Consider the following 24,722-nt stretch of genomic DNA (forward strand, 5'->3'; position numbering starts at 1 on the left):
CGCCAGCTGGTGGTAGTGTCGGAGGGTATTACAATTTCCTTTTCAACTGGGCAATGCTGAGGTTAAACCACTCTTTGCATGGGTAAATTTGTCTTCCTTCCTTTTCCAAAAAAATCAGAGGGGCCTGTCAAAGCCTATCATTGTGTGTGAAACATTTCTAGTGGGAAGGGACATCAGAATGAACAGGAGGCAAATGGGGGGGGGGGGCAGGATGTGAAGATGGGGACAGGGAGGAGGTGGGGTGAGGGGTTAAATCACTCAATGCATTGGTAAATTGATCGTCTTTTCTTTCTCCTTCTCACCCAAAATTTTTAGCAAATGCAACAACGTAATTGGTCTGTCAGCAAAGCAATGGGTCGGCTCTGCTCATTCTTTATAAACAGATGGCAGTTGGCGTGTGATGTGTGGAAAAAAATTGGCTCAGTAATTTTGAAAACAGTTTAATACTGCTCGGAAATTGGGTGTTATCAAATTTGTTTTCCTTTGTAACTCCCAAAGAGAACCAACATTACCTCTCTAAAGCACATCGATGCATACAAAACAAGTAAAAAAGACGTAAAATGTCATTGTTTCCGTTGTTTTAGTAATTTTGCTGTATGGAGTTCAAAGGCTGGCCCATATTTATGTACAACTAAAATGGCCACCTGTCTACCAGTCGGCCATCTTTGATCAGATCACAAAATAAAGGGAGGGTACATGTATGCCATCCTGTACTGTGCCTGTGCCAAGTTTGAACAAAATTGGACTATGCAGTATGCATGTCTGAGAAATGACTGGGGACACATTTCAGTAACAAAATGGCCACCAGTCTGTCTTCTTGGAACTGATCTCAAAAAAAAAGACATATGTAAGCCATCATTCATTACATGGATGCCATGTTTGAACAGCATCGGGAAAGGCATGTCCGACAAATGGTTGAGGACATATTCAACATCCTTTTTTACAGCTAAAATGGCCGCCACTTGGCCATCTTGGATCTGTTTTTGAAAATAATAATGACCTTCTGATTATAAATAGCCATGATGACAAAGGAAAACATGATTGCTCAGACGCTGCTGAGGTTAAAAGTGAAAACCCACTGTACATCCTTCCTGACCAGTACGTTTTGACGTTATACATTCCAGGCGTAATGAGTACATAAAAGTGTTAGTTAAATTTATTTTTTAGCATTTCAAAGCGGACCGATTGTTTCATTTTGAGAAGAATCACGTCCGGACTATAGGAGTACAACAAACTTTATTACATCTCCGCCATATTGCTCTATTCTTCCTCTTCGTCTTCTTCACCCAATACCACATCACATTTGTGTCCAAGGTGGAATGATCGTTTTCATCGTCATTATATGAACAGGACACAACACCGAGAGTATTCTGGGATGCTTGAGTATTCTGGATTGTCAGTGCTGCTTGTGCAGTGCATGATGACAAAATAAACTGTCTTTCATCTGACAATGCAGAGAAACTCATCCTTCTTTACACTAATCTGAGCTTTGTGGACTTTAAATATTAAAACTCTCAAACTTTTTTTCATTTTCTTTATTTTGAATGATGCAAGCATGGGTAACAAGGTAATGGTTGGTCTCCCACTGAGCTTGTTAAATCAACGGGTGAGTTTAGCTCCAACTCATGTGCTAGTACCACCATTTATAACACTGAGTCAACGGCCGATCAATTACATCCTGTATGAACAACTGTTCGGAACGGAATCCCTTTCTAACCCGGCGATTCCCGGCTGTACTGCTTTTTGTATAAAACTTGATTTTCACATGACCAGCCAAGTATGAAACACTTCATTTTATATCCGTCAAAAGTTTATCGAATGAGCACATGGTCGCTCATCATTTGTTTAAAAAATGACAGGACACTGTGCCGTTCGATGCACCAATCGATTGGAGAAAGGATTTAAAATGTATTGATTCACAGCAACTCAATAAAGTCAATCACAGCCATCACACTGGTCTCGCACGGTACCCACTTCAAGTATTCACAATGCATTATGATGCCATTATTTACAAATTTATGATCAGAATCGGCCAATTATTTTTATTTGGTAATCGATTATGGCCAAACGTTCTAATCAGATATATATATATATATATATATATATATATATATATATATATATATATATATATATATATATATATACATATATATATCTATATATATATATATATATGTATATATATATATATATATATATATATATATATATATATATATATATATATATATATATATATATATTGTTGTGGTTTTCCGCCACTCTGGCGTGCCGGCGACCGCTTCTAGCCAATGGCGGCCGTTCTCGCCCACCAAACGGGCAAACCTAGTCGCAGCCTTCGGAACAACGCCAAAATCCAGCTTAGGGTGTGTTTTTGATCACACCGTAAATTAGCCAACTCTTCTGTCCACGCGCGACAGGGTCCGATCACCGAATTGTCGATTTACCTAAGTATGTGCGCAGACAGAAATGCCGGGAATTTACACCGCGACAGAGCCTGCACGAAAAAGGGCCGTTCTTAAGCAGCTCGTTCTGTTTGCGATTTGCTGAGCAGTGTATTATCGCGAGGCCTCGTCGGACTTGATTATCTTATCGGCTATTAAAAAAGCCAGCTAATGTTCCGTACGTAATAATGGCAGTCAATGACAGGAAAGGACGCAACGAACAGGTCACATTCACACAAGGGCATTTATTTATACATGTATGCAAGCAATGGGGGTAAGTGAACAGGACACGAGCAGATATATATATTGTTGCAGATTCGCGCCCGCCGGCGTGCGAGCGGCCACGTAACTCGAATCGCGGCACGTCGCCCACCGGACGGACAATCCCGTCGTGACCCTCTCGGACTAACGCCGGGAACTAGTCACGGGTGGGCCTTTCGGCCTCACCACGATCGTGCCAATCGGCCCCCCGCGTGGGATAGGGTTGCTCGCCAAATTCGACCTACCTAAGTACCCACACGGAGGGTAGACCGGGCGATCGCACCTCGCCGCAGGTCGACTTCGGACACGGGCCACTTTAAGCGACCCATTCCGTACTATCGGGATAACCGAGCGGTGTTATCGTCAACCTCGACGGTTCGATTAATTATTGGGCGTATTTAGCCCACGACCAACCCTTTACGTGAAGTAAGATGGAGATTCAATAAAAGAAAAGACGAAGCAAAACGGGAAAAACAGTTCAACATAAAGCACATTTATTCCGCGGCAAACGGAAAGCACACATATACAATTATACACCAAAAGCAAATGTAAAAGTAGAAGAAACACAACAATTCTGCACAAAAAGCAAATGTAACAATGCAGATCTACTACCGACTACCGAGCACACGGCAACACTTATACAGTTTTACTTCACAGACGGCGCCGACAACACATATACTCAAAGCAAAAGAAAAAGGAAGGGGCCACCCTCAACGATGAGGGGGGCAGACGGGCCTGGGGCCGAGACCGCGTCGAGCCTACCCGTCTGGTGATGACCCGCAAGATGGCGGCGGCGCCCCGACTCCGCGGGCCTCGCTGGCACTGCCTGGAATGGGGTGGGAATGGGGCCCCCTTCTCACACTATCTCAGCGCGGGGGGGAAACAGGAGGGGGTTGTTGATGCTCGGGGGAATGAGGATATCTCGCTGGCTTGGGTCCCGCGACGAGCGACTCCACCGCGACCTCGGTCGCGTTACCGGCCTCCCCTCTCCGCAGCTCCCCGACTCTGACACGACCGCCCTCTCGACTGCTTTCGCCGCCGCCACAACTCTCCAACTCTCCCACTCTCCACTCTTCTCAACTCCGTCCAACTGCTGACTCTTCCCAACTGCCTCGATTTGCTCCGCGCTCGGCGCTTTATAGTGCGACAGGAGAAATCATATGCAGATTTTTGGATGAGGAATCGCTCGGGGGCGGAGCCATGCTCCCCATTGGACAGAGGAAAAGTGGGCGTGAATGATTCTTGATCCGCGAATCTGCATATAGCGATTATACTCCGACGCACCTGGAGGCGGGGCCAAATCGCCCCACGCTCGCTGATAGGACGGAACAGAAGTGGGCGTGAATCGTTCTTGATCCGATTTCTCGGAAAGGCTGGTGTTTTTGCACCCGCTGCTCGGTGCGCGCCCTGTACGAGTCCAGGATCGGTGCCTACAAGCGGCGCGGGAATGGCGGTGATGCGATGGTTGCGAGAGCGAGATGTGACGGCAAGGGTCGTGGCTGTTGTTGTGAAGTGGCGTTGCGGTTGGTGGTTGTTGTGTGATGGCTGTTGAGACGTGGTTGGTGGTGGTTGTGGTGGTAGTAATGGCGGCTGGTCCAAAATAAAGATAGTAAAAGAAAAACGGCTCTCTAAAAGGGTCGCAGCCCGAATGAATGACATTTATTCCCTCTAAACAACGGGTTTGGGCCTAACTACACATATACTTACAGAGATATCTCACCTACGGGACCTGAATGGTGGTTTGCGAATTTCGTCAACCACAACAATATATATATATATATATGTATATATATATATATATATATATATATATATATATATATAAATATATATATGTATATATATATATATGTATATATATATATATATATATGTATATATATATGTATATATATATATATATATATATATATATGTATATATATATATATGTATATATATATATATATATATGTATATATATATATATATATATATATATATATATATATAAATATAATACACTTCCTTGCAGGTTGTGCTTACACATTGTGAAAGCATACGAACTGTGCTTCCCCATTGTCTTGTGTCGCTCACCTGCATTTGCATTTTCATTTATTTTTGTCATTTATTTATATTTTCATTTGCGAATACTTTCCAACAGTTCTGTGATTTTTCCCAGTGTATGGCCTTTGATGTCCATCGGCCCGCAAAATTTCAGCTTTCCACTTTACCCAGAAGGTACCAAATTTTAATATCAGTGAGTCAGTAGTTTGAATGAGCTTTATATATTAGATATGTTCTACAGAGAGTGCAAAATGGTTTATAGAACATTTTACCCACTCACTGATGCTGTTTTTTTGCTCATACAGCATGAATTTTGGCTTTCTCTATGCATTGCTCTTCATTGAGTTAGATCTTGGTGATGAACGTTTTTGTACTTTGTAATTTATCGAGAGATCTCTGTCAAGATTGTTGAACTCGTTTTGGTTGAGGCTTTCTCATATCAGGTTCATTTTCCTTTGTTTGGTCAATGTAGTTTTAATTTAAACTTGTGGATATACCCATCTATGACTGCAAATGGGGTGGTCGGGGTGTGATAGGATGGGAGGGCCATAGAACAATAACAACATAAACAACAGCAGCAACAGCAACCCCGTGACAGAATGGTGCTGGAAATGCCACTCACCAGAATATCGTGACGTTATCTCACATGGAAAACACTTCTAAGAAAACTTTACTTTTGGCTCGGCTGAATTAAATAAATTTAGTTGTGAATACGATAAATTTTATGTAAACAGCAGAATTTGAAGACATTGTTAATTATGCCTACAAGTTTGGTGACAGGTTGATAAGTGGTGAGAGAAGGAAGAGAAAACAAAAATGACAGACAGGCAGCATCTTTTTATTTATATAGCTGATAAGTGACCATGTCACTGACGATGTGTTGAATGCAAATGCTTCCAGGTGCAAGTTAACATGTTACGTGGTGTCAAGCATTTGACAAATTGCCCTGTGAGCTATGCATTGTAAAGTGATTTTTGTCTTGTTGATGACGTTTGAAGGCGGAAACAACAAGCATGTAGCGTGTGTGACCATGCATTTCGTTTTTATAGCTGGGATGGATACTTTTATTGTATGGTCATACATTCTGGCCTAGGTGTCAAGGTGCAGGTGTATTGTTTGGACAGGCTTTATCCTTTACTTTAAGCATTTACTTCAAGCTAAAGTACTTGTGTTTGGCTTTGTCATAATCATTGGATTTTTCCCTCTGCCACTGAAGGTACATGGAGGTTATGTTTTCACCCCTGTCTGTCTGTTTATCTGTCTGTCTGTCTTTAAACAGGATATTTCAAAAAGTTGTGGATGGATTCAGACAAAATGTGGTGGATAGGTTGAGTGTGTGACAAGGGCAAATCAATTCAATTTCGGTGAACATCTAAATCCGGATCCGGATGCGAGAATTTTTCTTTAATTTTTTAATGTGATTATTCACCACTAATATATGGCCAAAAACCCTATATAGTGTGATATTTCAAAGAGTTGTGGACGACTTAGCACAAAACTCGGTGGATGAGTTGGTTAGGTAACAAGAACAAGCCGATTGGCCAAGAACAAGGATCCAGATGTGGCCTTTCAGTGGGATACAAAATGTAAAGTCGTAAACTGTTATGCACTCTCCCAAGTGCCGTTATATTTTCAACCTCTTTTTAATAGCAGAGGGAAAAATTTCATCCAAAGACTGCGATTAAAAAAAAAAAATTTAACTTGCAGGATCAATGATGACAAAAAGGCTTTTTCATTTGAAATACTGCATTTCTCAAAAAGAGAAACATCAAGTAGTTAATGGACAAATTAGTTTGGTCAAGAACCTCAATTCCATGACCATTCTCTGGATAGTAAGGTTTGACGATTGATTTGACTTCTATTGACTTTTTATAAAAATTTTAGTCCCCATGTCCCTCCCAAACATCCTGGCATTCTTTGTCAGAGGCCCAAATCCAAGATGGCTGGTGTCGCCATCTTGAAAAATCAAGTTTTGAACCAGAGCAACTAAAATCGTGTATAAAGACACTGTTTCGGGTAAGTTGACCATGAGGATTCCGAATCTGACATCATTTTGACCCAGAAATCCAAGATGGCCACCATCTGGTAGAGCGAAAACGTAACTTTTGTACTTAATGCAACTGCCTCCATAAGGATCTCTTGCAGTAAAGTAAACGGATAAATAATAAATATATATATATATATATATATATATATATATATATATATATATATAATTGATCAATGCAGGACAAGTAAACTCATTACACTTCAAAATAAGCTCTTTTTAATAGCTGTAACTTGAACAGTTTGCAAATGAAGCTACTTAAAACATGTCAATACACAATCATTTTACCCTGAAAATGGTAATTTTTGGCCATTTTCTGTAGACAAATGACACCACAACTCAAATGAAACACATTTTAGAAAAAAAAAACATTAACAGAAAAACATATTTAGAAGTTACCAATTATGCTTTCGTGTCATACTTCACATTGTTATGACATTGTAACTGATTAATCAATATGACCTTGAGAGATATGATCAGTCCAAATCAGAGCATTCTCCCTCACTAGATTCTGAATCATCAGATTCTGATGAATCCTCCTCCTCTGTACATCATCATCTCCCTCCTCATCTCCCTCCTTGCTATCATCTTGCTCGCTCTCTTCAGCTGGCTCTGGTGCATGTAGATGCATCGGGAGAGCAGGTCACATGTGGCGAACAGGACAACAGCAACCACCCACCAGCTCCCAGCCATGTCCGAGTGGCAAGGGGTGGTGCTTCTTGGAGGGGTGGCGCACAAGATACGCCAAGTAATTTGCATGGAGGCAGTGTTGGCGTAAGCTATCTGCATCTGGAGGGAGATGGATGAATGATTTGCTCTTCGGTGTCTTCCACTTCACTCCCTGGGCCTCAGCTATGGTGCTACTCTTTTTGTCACCATAGATGACATGTCGTGTGAACTGCATGAGCTCCTCGAGCACCTCCTCCTCAAGGTCAATGCTATCTCTGCACCGCGAGAGCTGCCGGTGGGCCACAGGGCTCTTCACCACCCTGTCATGCACCGACTTCTTACCCTTGCAGTAGAAACTTGAGTTGACATCACTGCCTGTCATGCAGTGCAGCTGCACAATACAGTCTGCCATCTCATCAGTGACCAAGCCACGGCATAAGAGAGTCTCCTGCTTCCTCTTGATACAGAGCATTCCGGGCAGCTTCCACGAGATGACTGCTGCCGCGACATCTGCATCGGTATCAGCAAGATGTTGCCCTCAAAGTCCAGGGGTCAGGATATCTTTGATAAAGAATGATTTGAAGCCGGATGTTGGGAAACCATACCGAGATATTATAGAGCTGTAGTTTTTGAGGAGGCTCTGCAGTGACCTTAGCTCATGTTCATCAAAGATAACTGTTCTGATGTGGTCAAAAAAGATAGTCTGAGCCTCACGGAGATTGACATTGTGCATGCATTGGAGTTTGTCATCTTCACTCATTTTCTGGTAACTCCGCACATATTTCAACCAGCATTTGTTGTGATATCGGATCTCAATTGCATAGGGGTCATCAGCAGCATGATCGATCACACAGTTGATTGTGTCTCGCATTTTCTGATCTTCGAGGGCCACCGTGTGGCTCTTGAAAGCTGCCAATGCATGATCGTACGATATCAGGGACAGCTTTGATTCAGGGTGCTTGGCGGACTCCAGTTTACAGCACCACACACATTTTTTTTCATGTATCAGCCCTTCAACACTCGATCGCAGCCGCTTGGCAGGTGGAGCGGCAGCTGAGGGGAAAACCTCAGACATGGACGAAGACTGAGATTGGCATTCCTCGAGTCTCGTTTTTTTATGTCTTGGCTTGGCTTGTTCCAGTTTCTTGGCATTCCATATGGTCAACTTACATGATTTATGGACTCATTGCACGCCGGTACCATTATCCCAATCGACCGTTGCGTAGACGTCTCCGAACTTGTCAAGACCACTCATTCACGGGGCCTTTTTCTTGATATTTTCCCAACTCTCAACGGAGACAATGGCATCGGTGGGTTTATTGCAAAGCCCACTACACTGGAGGACACACGGAATGGTGGACATTGTCTTGACAGCTATCTCTTCAATACTGTGCTTCTCAGTGCCATCTCATACACTCGTACATTCCCTGGAAAGACAGAAATAAGTATATGAAGAATATGTATGTGATATGAAATTACACACACACACACACACACACACACAAATAAAGAAATACAAAAAAAAAACAATTGACTAAGTAGGACCTCAATTCCATGACCATTATAGATTTAGCAGAAATAATGTGTTAATTCATGATCCTAGGTGCTCCCATTCAAAAGTTATCTTTTCGCTCTACTGGATGGTGGCCATCTTGGATTTCTGGGTCAAAATGATGTCGTAATGTCAAACTAATGTCAGATTCAGAATCCTCGTGGTCACTTACCCGAAAGAGTGTCTTTGTACATGATTCTATTTGCTCTTCGTTCAAAACTTCATTTTTCAAGATGGCGCCACCAGCCATCTTGGATTTGGGCCTCCAGCAAAAAATTCCGTGATTTTTGGGAGGGACATGGGGGCAATTTTTTTAATAAAAGGTCAAATCAATCATCAAACCTTACTCGCCAGAGAATGGTCACGGAATTGAGGTTCTTGACCTGCGTAACTAAATAGATCACCACAGTGTACAGGATTATCACCGACATTAGACAAATCAACAGAGCGCACATGGTTTGAACTGGGGATCCCTTAAAGGGAAGCTCAAAGGAAACACTAACCCAATGAGTGAAGTCAATAGCACCAACACATCCCACAGGTGTTATTGTGCAAGCTCACAGTGTGGCTTCACAGGTGAATATCTCAAAAACTACTTATTTGAATAATCATTTGATAAGTGAATATTGTACTTTTAGAACAATCAGTTTTTTTTTTTTTTAATGAATTCCCTTACAAGGAACTTTGACACAGGAGGAGGCAAATGTACCCATCGAAGCCTGCACTCTTAATATTGTCTGTACATGCATCTGTCCATGCATCTGTCCTTTTAAATGCTGAGCATCAAGCAAGGAAGCAGCATGTATCATTTTAATCTTTGGTATGACCCAGCAAGGGTTTGAACCACCGACATTCGAACCACCGACCTCCCATACTCAGAGCAGACACTCGAACCATGACACCACCGAGTCAATTTTTGTGAATGACTTGCAAATCTTGCTTCACCTTCCACTGGCAGTATAAAAAAAATGAAGAAGGAAATGCATTTGTCCATTATGATGAGCATAAAATAGAAATATGAGAACCAGGAGAGAATAGAAAAAGAAAAAGATGAAAAGAGGAATTAATGATATCTTCAAAATGGCAGTTGCTCCAAATCCAGGAGTATAATTTTGCCTGAGGAGAAAAGAGCATTGTCAGAAGGGCACAATCGAGCTGACGTAGAGAGGGACAGACACAAGATGAACATCAAGACCAAGTGATCTAAACATGCTCTCCAGTGCTGGAAGATGACACACAGATGGAAGATCTCCACATCACACCCCCAGCAACATATCCATTGGCAATACAGCACCACTGATGATGCAAAAATGCTTCCGTAGTCTCATAACAGAGAGTGTTATTATTATCTCAAAATTGATGTAAATTCTGGGGTAATTGAAGCACAAAACCCCCTACACCACCATCCCAAATAATTCAGTTTGATCAACGATTAAGCAAGCAAATGGTGGTTCGCAAGAAGCCAAGAGCCTCAGATGCTGTTGTTTAAAATTGTTGTGAGAACGTTAGCAGTCCAAGGTTGAAATCAGTCCAGGTTGTTGGGAACCCCATGGTATGTGCTGATTTTTGTCACCAGGTTTTATAAGGTCATTTGTATCATCGTCTTTGTGGAAGAGTAAAACAGGTTGCGACCACAGATGTTTGTATTTTCCTGCTGTCTAATTCGTCTCCAATTCCTATACTTTCCCTTTTCTCCCTCTTCAATTCCATTCAACAATTTTCATTTCAATAATTACCTCCGCCACCGGAGATGAAGGAGGTTATGTTTTCACCCCTTTCTGTCTGTCCGTCTTTATTTGTCTGTTTGTTTGTGTACAGGATATCTCAAAAAGTTGTTGACAGATTTGGATGAAATTTGGTGAACAGGTTGGGTGTGTTGCAAGGACGAATTGATTCGATTTTAATGAAGATCCAAGTAATTTAATTCTTAAAGTGATTCTTCACCATTGAGAGATCGGGCCAAAAACTATATAGTACTGTATAGCATGATATTTCAAAAATGTATTGGGCTCGATATGTTCTTGTGGATCAGGCATTACGTGGCGGAGGTATGCGCTTCACCGAGTGCCCTTCTAGTTTCTTCCGGAGTTGGTGAGTCTTTCAAAAAATATTCTTCATAAATTTGATGGTCACCCTCAAACGAAATAATTACTTGACTTACAAGGCCTGGGGATAGGTTACAGTTTCTGAACCATGGCTCCAACTCTCAGCAGCAGAAGTGAATTTAAAAGTTACCAAGATTAATGAACATACTTATGGAACACAGGTTATACTCCAAGGAGAGGAATCCGTCTAAAATTGCTGGATGAGGGTCATGCTGCACTTGATAATGTAGGTGGCAATGTATGGTAATTGCTCTTTTCCAACAGTATTTTGCTTTCCATTCGTTCTGACTTTTCCCCCTTTGCAAGGACGGCGGTGTTTCGAAAGCAAAGTTTGCAAAGTTGCAAAGCACTTTCAAATGTGTGTTCGGGGGAGAGATTTGGCCAATAGTGGTAGAGCAGCCAGCTGGTGAGCAATTAGTTGCTGACAAGCTATTAAAACAGTATGTAAGTCTTGGTCCCACCATCTGTTAAATGTCACATGTTTTTTTTTTTTTTACCACCGTGGTGCATTGCTTGTTTTTAACCACCAACCTGATTGTACACTGCACTTCTCATGTTGGGGAAGAATTTTAAAAATTGTCGTTATCATCGCGATGGATGAAATCAAGGTGTGCCAACCACTGTGGGAAGTAATATAAGGGGAAGCTGGTGTTTCGGGCGTTAACCATTCATAGGAGCAAAAGGGCCAATCGCATTAATTTGGTTAAATAATAGTCTTATCATAATAAAAAAACATTTTGTGCATAAATATTATTTTTTGTATCTATAAAATATAAGTATTATCAGAATTTTATGGCTAAATAATAACCATACATATACAGGTGCAAGATAATCATTTATATGCGTGCATGCAATGTTGCTGGAGAGTTGAAGGTCTGCATCATGAATTATAATCATTTTCGGTCCTTGCAGGCAAATGGAGACGTCAAAGTGAGACCCCGGGGTTGCAGAATTTTTTTTGCGCGGAATTGCATGCATGTTGGTGCCGTTTGCATGACAGCATGTACTGAGCCAGCATAAAAAAAGAGCTCCTGGTCATAGAGCTCGCAGTCATGCAGAGCCAGCAGGAAAGGAGAGAAGTCTGCCAGGAAGTCTATCAGACTTAGTAATCTTTGGCTACATCACAATTTGATATTGGTACAAAAGGCAACGCAAATGTTTCGAAAAAAAAAAAAATAACAACCATTCCACCTGCCCACGGTTTGTTTATTTTGTTATAAGCTTGAAGATGAGCATTTGATTAACCACAATTCCATGCACACTTCACCTCTTATATGAAATCATTATTATCTGCCGATTGTGCCACAGAACTTTGTATCCCTTTGTGCCACAGAACTGAATGTTGTAGCTCGAGGCAGTGAGGAACAAACACCATCATTCTACCTTTGTGGCTATGGTAACTGTGATGCCTAATTTTTGTTCCATGATGAACTAGAGTGGCTTATGATGAGTCTGCAGGGTGAAATGTTGGCCCAGTAGGTACTGATGAAACTTACAAACTCCCCAGACAAGGCTGAGAGCCTCCCTCTTGATTTGGGAATATTTCTGTTTCACTGTTGACAGGGTGTGAGATGCGAAACAGACAGGACATTCAAAGCCATCGTCCACTTTGTGTAATACTGTAGGCAGAGCTATCGAATGCTAAGATTAGCGGGCATTTATGTTCACAGTGATTGAGAGCTATATTCTCTGTGAATCAGAGCTTCTTATGACCAAAAGCCGTCTGTTGGTCATAACCCTATTCCTAGCATTCTTTCTTTTGAGCAGACGTGTTTACAGTCAACTCAGAGATCAGATTGCTCCCAAATCGTTGATAATACTCCGCCATACTGACGAATGACTGAAGCTGGGTTTAGTCCCTTGGCAGGGACAAGCTCTGATTTGTCCTTTGTTTTGTTTTGTCCTTTCTCAAATCGCTCCGACCTTCTATGGGGCTTTCGGCTGCAACCCATCTGACATGATGATGTTGACTGAGGTACTCCAAATGTTATTTGGAGAAAACACACTTGTCCCTATTGCAGTGGAGACCACAGTTCACCAACTTGGTTATCACTTTCTCACTGTTCTCGAGGTGTTCTTCAGCCATTCTACTCGCAATGAATATGTCATCCAGGTCAGATTGTTGCAGAAAGCTCAACACAAACCTGATCCATGGTCTTCTGTCACAAAGCCACAGCTGAAGCAATCCTAAAACAGTGGGGTTTATTTCTAGTGCCCGTGACAGGATGAACAGGGTTCCTGTATTGGAGCAAAAAGACATCGACCACTGTCTGCACAGGTGCAACACCCCCCCTGCGCAAAGCCCGTTTCAACATCTTAACAAACGACTCCGCCTGCCCATTCGTCGCAGGATGATACGGCACGGACCCTAGATGTCGAATACCATTTTGACGCATAAACTCATCAAATACACCTGCGATGAACTGCGGACCGTTATCAGAGACCAGAATCTTGGGTAATCCTTTATTAGCAAAGATCGTCCACAGTTTTTTGTACTGTAATGTTTGCTGATGTATGCTGCATCACTACAACCTCCGGCCATTTAGAGAATGCATCGATCTCAATCAAAAACATTTTGCCATTAACCGGCCCCGCAAAATCCACATGGACCCTCTGCCAGGCCCTGCCTGGAGTAGGCCATAGTCCCGAAGCTCGACGCGGGTTATCAGCCTCTGTTTTGCACGTGGTGCAACACTTAACCAACTGCTCAATGTCTTCGTCCAACCCCGGCCACCACAACAGACTACGAGCAAGACTCTTGGTCTTCACAACGCCAAGGTGACTGACATGCAGTTCTTCCAAACACCACTGCCTGAACTGAACCGCCCTCATTCTCCACATAACGCACCGTTGGACCAACGACAGCTCCAATACGCGCGACGCGAAAGGCTGAAATGCCGGTGTTGAAGGTAGATCGCTCCATTTCCGCGTAGAAATCGCCTGGACGACACGGGCAAGCACTGGATCATGAGCGGATTCCATCGCGACCTTTTTGGCCGTGATCGGCCCGCTTTGGACCTGCTCAGTGCAAACACATCAACCCGGTCGGCCGACTCAGACGCAGCTGGACCCTCCACGCAAGGCAAGCGCGAGAGCCCGTCGCAGTTAGCATGCTTCTCAGTGCTTCGGAACTGAATATCGTAATTGTAAGCAGCAAGAAATAGACACCACCGTTGTATTCACGCGACGTGGATGTACATCACTGCCGCCCCTCGCGGGCGAGTCATGATGTACGAAAACCCAATCACGTGATACAGCACACCCCTGACATGCATTGTTGATTAACTGGTTATGACTACTGGGCTCTGCTTCCAGGTGAAAGTATGCGTCTTGTTTATTTTGTTATAAGCTATTATAAGCTGTTATTATTATAGAAGGTTGAGTTTAGTATGCGAGCCATCACCGGCACCCTCATCAGATTCCAAATTCCTGCCTTAGCCTACAGAGGGCACTCTGCATCAGCGGCACAGCCAACACCCTCAGTCAATGATGCTACCCAGCAGCCTTTGCTGCATACAAAATAAAAAGAAGAGATCGAGTTTCGTGAAGAATATACTCCCTGACAGCTGAAGATATATTGCATCGATCTATGGAAGAGTATACTGCTGGATTTGATGACCCATGAGGTTAAATGCAGCCTTGAAGTCCCTGAAAAATCAAACATCCCCATTCCACTTCAACACTGTGACAACTGATGTGGTTCAATCTGAGTATGACACCAGTTCAATCACTCCACAGGCCTCAACCTTGCATAACTCAGTTTTCACCTTGTCGCAGAGGGCATTATGGGACTGGCCTAGGTTGACAGAAACTAGAACCATGCCCTCCTTCATGACGAGGGTGGCCCACATATCCTTGGGCTGACCAAGTTCTTTAGAAAATGGGCCTTAAAGCTTTTGAAAGATTTGCTCCAACTGAGGTTGTGTGGTTTTAACAAGGAGAATGGCTGACCAGTCCAGATTGATGTGATTCAGCCAGTTACGACTGAGAAGGAATGGTCAACTTCCTCGAATAACATATAACTTGAGACTGGCATGTTGGCTCTGATAGCTCACTGAGACGTCAGCCACCTCAATCGGCTTTATTTACTCACTGGTATGAGTACACAGCGTGAGGCCCGAACTGGCGATTTTCACACCATTAAGCTTACGAGAGGCTTTTTCAGCGAAAAGTTCAAAATCGTCACCAGTGAAGGAGGGAGCTGCATTGTGAATGATGGATGACTCCATTGCCTGCCATCATTCTTACCAACTGTCGTGTGTTTCACCAACTTAAAGAGCATGAGATGAGGAAGGAGGCACACGTGCACATGGATTTGGCCGTCTTTATTCCACAGTCGGTCAAATCACCGCTGTTTGACAAATAGTGTCCGAGCATAGGTCAGACACTGAATACAACTTAAGCTGGAGATAGCAAAATTGTGTGCCAGTACTGTCCGGTCTGAATTCCAAATTTCTGCCCAAGCAACTGGGAATGTATTGAGAGACATTTCAGGTAGTCTTTTCCAAAGAGACTGCTTTTACAGAAACACACACACACACACACACACACACACACACACACACACACACACACACACACACACACACACACACACACACACACACACACGCTAATGGAGGTGGATACTGTGAGACCTGGTTGGTCTCCGTTCCACCTCCTGAAACCGACCAACATGTGCAAATAGCAGCCAACAACAACAACAACAACTTGTACACACACACACACATTCAAATGTAATTTGGCCGAGATAAGTGTGTCAAGTACACATTCGTACCAGGTAAACAAACAAAAATAGAGAACATAAAAATCGACCCTGATACAACAACACAGGATCTAGAGAACGAAGCATCATACAGCTTCCCTCCTGAGTTTGAAAGGACCACCAAATATGTCACAAACAAATGCGCAGAACAATTGACAAAGAATACTTGCAAAGAACGAGGCTGATCCTGAAAACATACCTCACACTGAGTAACAAAATCAAAGCCATCAACCAACGAGCAATACCAGTGTTCCAATACAGCTGCGGAATAATAAACTGGCCACAAGCAGAAATCAACAAAATCGATATCAAAACAAGGAAACTTCTCATCATCCACAAAGTGTTCCACAAAAATCAGTGCATCCCGAGAATGTACCTGCCGAGACGAGAAAGAGGTAGTCGGCCTGATGGAGCTCAACCAAGGACACAGAATGACATGTCAGATTGGCTGAGTACGTGAAAAGTTCAACAGAAGACTGAATCCAATTTGTATGTAAACTCAAAGACAGAAATCCAGAGAAGGTACCCCTAACCCACCGAGCAATTTTTTTTCAAAGATAGGTGCAAATGGAAGATGTCATGGATGAAACCGTAAAGGAAATGAATACAGCCCCAATGATTCCCGGGTCATATTGCGGAAGAGTGTGTCGGAGTGGTGCTGAGGTGTCGTCCACCAGACGGCGGTCTCCTTGGGTTAACCTGAGGCGGTCCCTTCGGGTGGGTGCCTGGAATGTCCTATCCCTAAGAGAGGATGATCACCTGTCTCTGTTATCATCTGAGCTCAAGCGTTTGGAGATCGGTATTGCAGCTCTCTCTGAGGTTCGGAGACTGGATTGCGGCGAGATAATGGTTGGTGGTTACACCTTCTAGTGGTCGGGTCGCTCTGATGGTTACCATGCCCAAGGAGTTGCTGTAGCTGTGTCCAATAAGCTGACCCCAATGTTAATTGAGGTAACACTGGTCAACGAGTTTATTATGAGACAAATGATTCATCACTCCTTGGGTGTCATTTCCCTGGTCTCTGTTTATGCTCCGACTGAGGCGAGTGATCTCAACATGAAGGACACATTCTACGCCACGCTTGAGTCTGTGGTTGATCAGTGCCCCAGACGAGATACACTTCTAGTCTTGGGGGATTTCAATGCATCGACTGGAACTGAAAGGGATGGTTATGAGACATGTGTTGGTCCCCATGGGTCAAGAAGTATGAAACAGACTAGCACTAAGTTCCTTGACTTTGCAAGAAGTCATGGACTTGGGGTGGCTGGTTCATGGTTTGAGCACCCACAAGCTCATCGCTGGACGAGGTATTCCAATGCTGGCGGTGTGGCAAAGGAGATTGACCATGTCCTCGTTGATGGTCGCTGGAGGATGATCCAGAAATGCAGGGTCTACCGGAGTGCTCAGTTCCTCAATACTGACCACTGGCTTGTTGTAGCAACTCTAAAGCTGCACCTTAAATCCTGGAGAATGGTACCATCCCAGCCTAGGCTGGATGTTGGCAAGCTCACAAATGAGAGGGTAGCTGAGGAGTTTGCAAACAAGCTGAGTGGAGATTTGAGGATTCTGGGTGCTTTGGGAGATTCTGAAGAGTTGTGGAGTGCCTTCAAGACCACTGTCCTTGATATTGCTGGTGGATGTCTTGGAACTCACCGCAGGGCAAAGAAGAACTTTGTCTCTCAAGGGACACTGGATACCATTGACTAGAGTTGCAGGGCCAGGCTGAATGGCAGAGCTGAGCTGTTCTGGGAGCTGAGGTGTAAAACTGCACGTGCACTAAGCGTGGATAAGGAGAACTATGTGCGAGGAATCTGTGAGGGGGTAGAGCATCACCTGTGGACAGGTGATTCTGGTCCCGCTTACAGGGGAATTCGTGCATTGCGTTCATCCTAGCCCATCCTTCAGTGTACTGCAGTTGGAGCAGAGAGTGGTGGGCTCTTGACAGAGGAGTCCAAAGTGAAGGCCCGCTGGGCCGGTTACTTTGAGCGGTTGTACCAAGCTGATCCACCAGCTGTCGAGTTGGACATCAGGGGTGTTACAATCCCTGTTGCTGACCCTCCAATCAACTATGATCCACCTTCGCTTGTGGAAACACAGGCTGTGGTGAACCGGTTGAAATGGGGTAAAGCTCCAGGGATCTGTGGCATCCATGCTGAACTTCTCAAGGCTGGTGGAAATGTCTCACTCGTGTCATTACATGCAGTTCTGTGCTCTGCCTGGAACACTGGCATCATCCCAACTGACTGGAAGAGGGGCCTTGTTGTCCCTCTCTGGAAAGGGAAGGGTGATCGCCAGGACTTCAACAACTACCGATGGGTGATGCTGCACTCAGTGCCGGGCAAGATCTTTGCTCGGATAATTCTTGATAGGGTTCAACACCATCTGCTTGAGCACCAGCGTCCAGAGCAGTCAGGCTTTCAACCAAAGAGGTCAACGATTGACCATCTCCTTGCTCTTCGGGTCCTCACCGAACACAGATGAGAATTTGGGCAGGGGCTGCTTGTAGCCAATGTTGATCTCTGTAAAGCGTTCGATTCAGTGAATCGGGATGTCCTCTGGAGGATTCTTGGTCTTCGTTGGGTGCCTCCAAAACTGATCGATCTGATGTCTGAACTCTACTCTGGTATTGAGAGTGCTGTGAGATGTGGTGGTACCATCTCTGACTTATTTCCAGTTGTTACTGGAGTTCATCAGGGGTGTGGACTGGCCCCCACACTTTTCAGCACTTGTATGGACTGGATTCTAGGGAGGATGTCAGAGAGATCAAGCTGCGCTGCATCGTTTGGGAATCTCAAGATCTCTGACCTTGATTTCGCAGATGATGCAGTCATCTTTGTGGAGACTTTAGATATCCTTTTGGGGGCCCTCGAGGTGCTGAATGAGGAGTTGGCGCCACTGGGATTACGGGTTTCCTGGGTCAAAACCAAGATCCAGGCTTTCGTTGACATGTTGGATGCCGCTGTCCTGTCTGTGCCTGTTTCTGGTGATGATGTTGAGGTCGTAGAGAGATTCACTTCCCTTGGCAGTGATGTTAATGTCTCTGCCAGCTGTGAGTCAGAGGTCAATGGACGTTTCGATCGGGCCTGGGAAGTCATGGATTCACTGGATCATGGGGTGTGGCGCTGCCGGTACCTGTGCGGGAGGACAAAAGTCCAAGTCTTTAGGTCCTTGGTGCTTCCAGTCTTGCTCTATGGATGTGAGACTTGGACTCTGACCAAGGATCTGAGACGGAGACTTAATTCCTTTTGTACCAGGTCTCTTCGGAGAATCCTTGGCTATCGCTGGTCGGACTTTGTGTCCAACGAGCGGTTGCTGAGAGAGACTCAAATGAGATTTGTCACCTGCATAGTCCGTGAGCGTCAGCTGCGGCTGTATGGACATGTGGCTTGTTTTCCTGATGCTGATCCGACTCACCAGATTCTCTCAGCGAGGGAGTCTCATGAGTGGAGGAGGCCAATGGGCCAACCACGTGCCTCATGGTTGCAGCAGGTTGATCGGCATCTCAAGGAGATGGGGATGGGCCTGGCATCTGCCTGGGGGATGGCCAGACAAAGGCCCATCGAGTACCGATGTAAAGTGGACGCAGCGATGCGCTGCTCTGGCGCATGCTCCCATACCTGACCTGACCTGATGCATGAAACTGAAACAGCAATGAATACAGCCCCAATGATAGCAAAAAAGACAAAATGAAAATATAACATGAAATATCAACAGATATACACTGCCAACTGCGAAAACGACAAAAGAGCAGGAAGGTAGATAAAAAAAAAGAGTTGGACAGATTGGGCAGAGACAAAAGACTCGTTGGAATGGCTAAGAAGAAGTCAGCTTAACTGGGATGGAGAACAAATCATTATAAATGCCCAAGACCAAGGACACTATATTAATGGCTTTAAGAAAATGGTGGAACTGAGTCAGTCAGACAGGTGTATATTTTGCAAGATAGAACCAGAAAGCACGAGTCACCTCCCATCGAGATGTAAAAAACTCATGTCAGAACAGTTGTACGTACAAAGGCACAACAAGGTATGTGGAGTAATCCACTGGCACATCTGCAGAAATTTCAATATCCCCGTCCCACAAAACTCATGGAAACATGAAACAAAAGTGATAATTGAGAACAAGGAAGTAATGCTCACATCCGACCTGATGATCCCATCGAGCGCGAACAGAGAAAACAGCATTGTGACCGGATATAGTACTTAGGAATAAAACGCAAGAAAACGGTATTGTTAATTGAGGTTTCAGTAACCAGTGATTTTGGCCTAAATAATGCAGAGATGAAGAAAATGACCAAATACCAAGACCTCAAAAATGAAGTAAAAAGATCCTGGAATCTGAAGAGCCCCAAAATTGTACCAGTGATTATTGGAGTAATGGGAATGATGAACAAGAATCCTACAGAGATCTTAAAAACATCCATGGGAACATTAATACAAATTAACTACAGTTGGAAGCTATCCGGGAATCGGTGACAATCCTGAAAAGAGCGCTCGGAACAAAACTTTGAGAAATACTTAACCTCACAACATGGTCCATGAATGGTGCCCCCCCCCACCCCATCCCTTCCCCTCCACCCCTTACCAAAACATAGGTGGACACTTCAAGATCTGGGAGGACTCCATTCCACCTTCTGAAACCCACATATGGAGATAACAACCAACAACAAACACACACACATACACAAATTACCACAATCTATGAGCCAATGTAATGGCAAAGGCAGCAAAGGAGATTATTTGCGACTTAAGGAAGGGTTTTCTTGGAGAAATTTACATCGTATCTTCACAACTTTGAAAGTGGAGTAACCTGTGGAGGATGCCCTTGGCAGGAAAGAAAGTGCAAGCTCTTCACTCCCCACCAATCCCTCCCCCACCTCCATACTGTATTATCTCCTTCGTTCTGGTTACGTATTCAATATTCAAAATATCCACACCAGCGGGCTTTCTCTGGCTGATGGTGTCGTAGGCAAATGCAAAATATTCAGGATACAGTATAAAACGATGTGTGCTTATGTTTATACATGTGTGCAATGATGGGTGGTTGGGAATGATATGCAAATAATCCAAAATGAGTTCTCCAACCTCCAGTTGTATCACGCGACTAAATGTTTCGGCCGGCAACTCAGCAAGTCTTTGTCCACCAGTCTTTGTCAAAAGCAATTTCCCTCTTAACCCCCTTCCAGATAATCCCAAGGTGAAGGAGGTGGGCCTGATCAGCTGACCTATTACAAAGCTGCGTTGAGACCTCGTGCCATTTAGCCAATTCAAACATCAGCCAATGGCAAGCTTGCATCCACAGTGCTTTGCATCTGTTTGGGAGGTACATTAAATTACATCATGTAACCTTGTTGTCTGTGGTGTTTTTCATGATCCAATGAAAACCATGATGTGCCACTTTGTCTCTGTTCTCCTCCCCATGGAGCATCTCTGGTGTGTTTGTCGATAAGCTGACCATTTGCCTGTGATGGAGCTCCAGTCTCCTTTGCACGAGGCAAACTCGTTTGTCCAGTGTGCCAAGCCTCCAGGATTCATCTCCTGCATTTGTCCCCTGGCACGGTTCTGGGATGCAGCCAAAACGTTCACATTATCCCACAGGGGAATATGGCCAGTACTTAACCCATGCTTGGCAATAGCAGACCTTTCCGGTTGGTTGCATTCAAAGGCCGTGCGGTGTTCTATGCTTGACCAAAGTCCTTCCGAGACCTCCTGTATATTCAGCACCATAGACACATGGAACAGCATATGCCACACCTGTGCAGTCATTGTTGTGTATTTTGGCATTGGCACTAGTTAATGTTGGTTTCAGCGTGCATACAGGTTGAAAGTATACCTTCACCCTCTAGCAATCCCAACATCCTGTCAATCCTTTGGGATAATCCTGGCACAAAAGTTAGCACGCAGAAGCCTTTAGGTGGTTGCTGCAGAATTTTCTGATTTCTTTGAGCTGCCAGTTCCATTTTGGTTTTTGGGCAGAAGTGGTCTTGGTGGTCATTGGCTTTCTCGACCCATTTTAGATGTTTGATCTCCTTCCTCTTAACCTCCAAAATGGATGATATGTTGTTTTGCCCTTTTCACGAGTTTTTTTTTTAACCACAGCTCTTTTGCGGAACAACCACATCCCCAGAAAATGATGCAGCCAAGCAGCCATAGGCTGCATATAAATTAATTACTTAATTAATTAACAGCTCTTTTGTGGTATGTTGGGTGGCAAGACTCAAATGAAAGGTAACAATTGGTCAAGGTGGGATTTTCTATACACCGTGGTGTTGAAACTTCCATCGGGGTTCCTCGTTACCATGGCATCAAGAAAAGGAAGCAACCCATCGTGTTCTTCCTTTTCTTGATGCCTTGCCACTCTTTGGGTCAGTTTCAGTGTTTAGCAGATTTATAAACAGTAGAACAATCTTTGACTTTGAACAGCCGTTTCATAGGAAATTGCGTGGCAGCACCAATAATCAGTCTATTTCACGCTTTCATAGAACATGACAAGCATTTTATCATGGAGCTTTACCTTTTGGACTTAAGTGGAGGTGAATATGTTTGGCACTGACAGAAGGGTGGTGTGCGGAGGGAGGAGGGAGAGAGTGGAGGTGGAGGAGTGGAGTGAACACTTTGAACTACAATTTGTAAGATTAAAAAAAAAATTGTTCAACACATGTACGTACTCATAATCAGTTATTCAGTTACTTTTTGAGATTATTATGACTAATAAGATTACAGTATTGCACTGTTAGTGCTGGCAGGATCGTTTAGAGGTATGCGCACTTGCCTATGTGCTGTCTTGCCTGGGTTAGAATCTCGGCCCACCAATATAATCTGTTAACCTGGTGTCTCGCAGGCAGGTTTAGGCATCAATACGTGTGCCATCACTCGCATGTACATTAAACTGGGCATCCTGTCTGCCAATATTAGTTAGTGGATGTTAAAGATCCGACGAAGAGTATGCGAGTTATCCTTCACGGAAATTAGGCAAGTTATCGCCAGCACCCTGAACAAATGATAAGTCACTTTCACATTCAGTCAAATGTAGATCTGGCGAACCGGTTCTTCAAGACTTGCATCAAAAACTTTCCTTCTCCATCCCACAAGAAGGTGGGAATAATTGGGGCCTTTAAGAGAACTACTGTAAATATTTTTTGTCTCTGATTATGCATATTCTCTTTCCTGAATCTACCTTGTAATGTACTGTACATCTCGATCAAGAAAATGCTTAAACTTAATAGTCAATTGCTTTCTCTTGTCATGGCACTATAGTTCTCCCCAGTATGAGTTTGAGATGAGGATGACTGTTGAATTTCCGAATTTCTTGGTCGTCATTTCCTCCATAATCCCACAGGTGTTTCCGCTTAGTGGACCACCTCAAGGTGGGACCCTGGTGACAATTCGTGGGCAGAACCTGGGCCTGAGCTTCCCTGAGATAGAGGGTCGTATTATGGTTGCCGGAGTTCTGTGTCATGCCTTGCCAGAGGAATTTATCCCAGCAGAAAAGTAAGAACATCATTACCAACTTTTTTGTTCTCGTTCATTCACTCTCCATCCACATTCATGCTCTGTGCCAAGCTCGATTTTGAGGTTCCACGTATTTCATACACTAGCTCAGTTTCCTCCATATTTATTTTTTCTTGAATGTATGTCAATATCTGCAGTGTAGCTCCTCCTCCTCCTTCATGGACAGCCCAGGCTGCAAGAAGCATCATTGGTTGAGGACACAGCTGTGCCGCTGACGCATTGCCCCGATTACCAGTACACTGTTACTCGTTTCGCTGACCTCGGAAGGATGACAGGCTGAGTCAACACCACCTGGTGTTAATTGAACGTCCGACAGGGGCTCAAACTCAGGACCCTAGGATCCCAAGCCAGCCACCCTCACTGCTAACCCAACACCAGACTTCTGCAGTGTGGCTATACTGACTGAAAGGATAGCTCAGAAGTAATGCATTCCTCATTGAGCTGTCTTGTCTGGGATTGATTTTTGGCATGACCATAAAATTGGCACCCTGGTATAATGCAGGCAGATTGTTGCATCAATGAATGCATATTCCTTCAGAGTAGGGGGGGAGGGGTGGGGAAGGTGGCTGACAGGATGGCCTGGAAGTACGCACACTCACCTCTCAGCTGTCCAGCCTGTGTTTTATATACCGACCCAGCTATAAACTGTCATCCTGGTGTTTCATAGGCAGGTGATTTAACCAATGTGTGTGCCGTCCCTTGGATGGATGTTAAACGGGTGTCCCATCCCCCATCATTCATTGGTGGACGTAAAAAAAAATCCATGGTGTCCTTCAGAGTCTTCAAAAATCCAAGAGTCCACGAGCTATAGCTGGCATCCTGGCCAAATTCCAAATTCCTGCCCTAACCTACAGAGAGCATCGCATCAGTGGCACAGCCACGCACTCAGCCAATGATGCTACCCTGTAGTCTGTGCTGCACATGAATGAAGAAGGAAAAGAAGAGGAGGGATGTCTCATCTGTCTGCATTTGCTTTCTGACAGTGAAGATCCAACGGTACCTTTCATTAAGAGGAGGCCACTGCATGTTAGTGCCATGGTAAAGTTATACGACTGAAGACTACTTCAACTTCACGACTTCCTCACTGAAGACTGCTTTAAGAGCACGCTGCAATGGAGTAGCGGCCTGTCTTCGGTAAATCCTCAGCAATGGAAAGGTGTAAGAATTGATAATCTTCATGAGTCACAACACCAACTATAGCTGCACAATTCTCAGCTCTACCGTTACGCCAAGACTCTTACTTTAATGATTTTTTTATCCCCCAAACTCATCCAAGCTACTCACACAGCTAGTCAGGCACCCTCCTCTTCATCATTCTC

At 44.0% G+C, this 24,722-nt stretch overlaps 1 protein-coding gene across 2 annotated transcripts in view; it reads left to right on the top strand.

The window, feature by feature from the left end:
* LOC147032567 (plexin-A1-like) overlaps positions 1-24,722 on the top strand; it is a 424,700-nt gene that overhangs the window by 256,860 nt on the left and 143,118 nt on the right. For both annotated transcript variants that reach the window (XM_085870308.1, XM_085870309.1), the window contains exon 14: positions 23,231-23,382. In XM_085870308.1, the coding sequence (XP_085726434.1) occupies positions 23,231-23,382 (152 nt within the window). The remainder of the gene's footprint in view (positions 1-23,230; positions 23,383-24,722) is intronic.

Source organism: Eptatretus burgeri, chromosome 2 (assembly GCF_056783735.1).
Source record: "Eptatretus burgeri isolate ZD-2024b chromosome 2, Ebu_testis_v1, whole genome shotgun sequence".
NCBI lineage: Eukaryota > Metazoa > Chordata > Myxini > Myxiniformes > Myxinidae > Eptatretus > Eptatretus burgeri.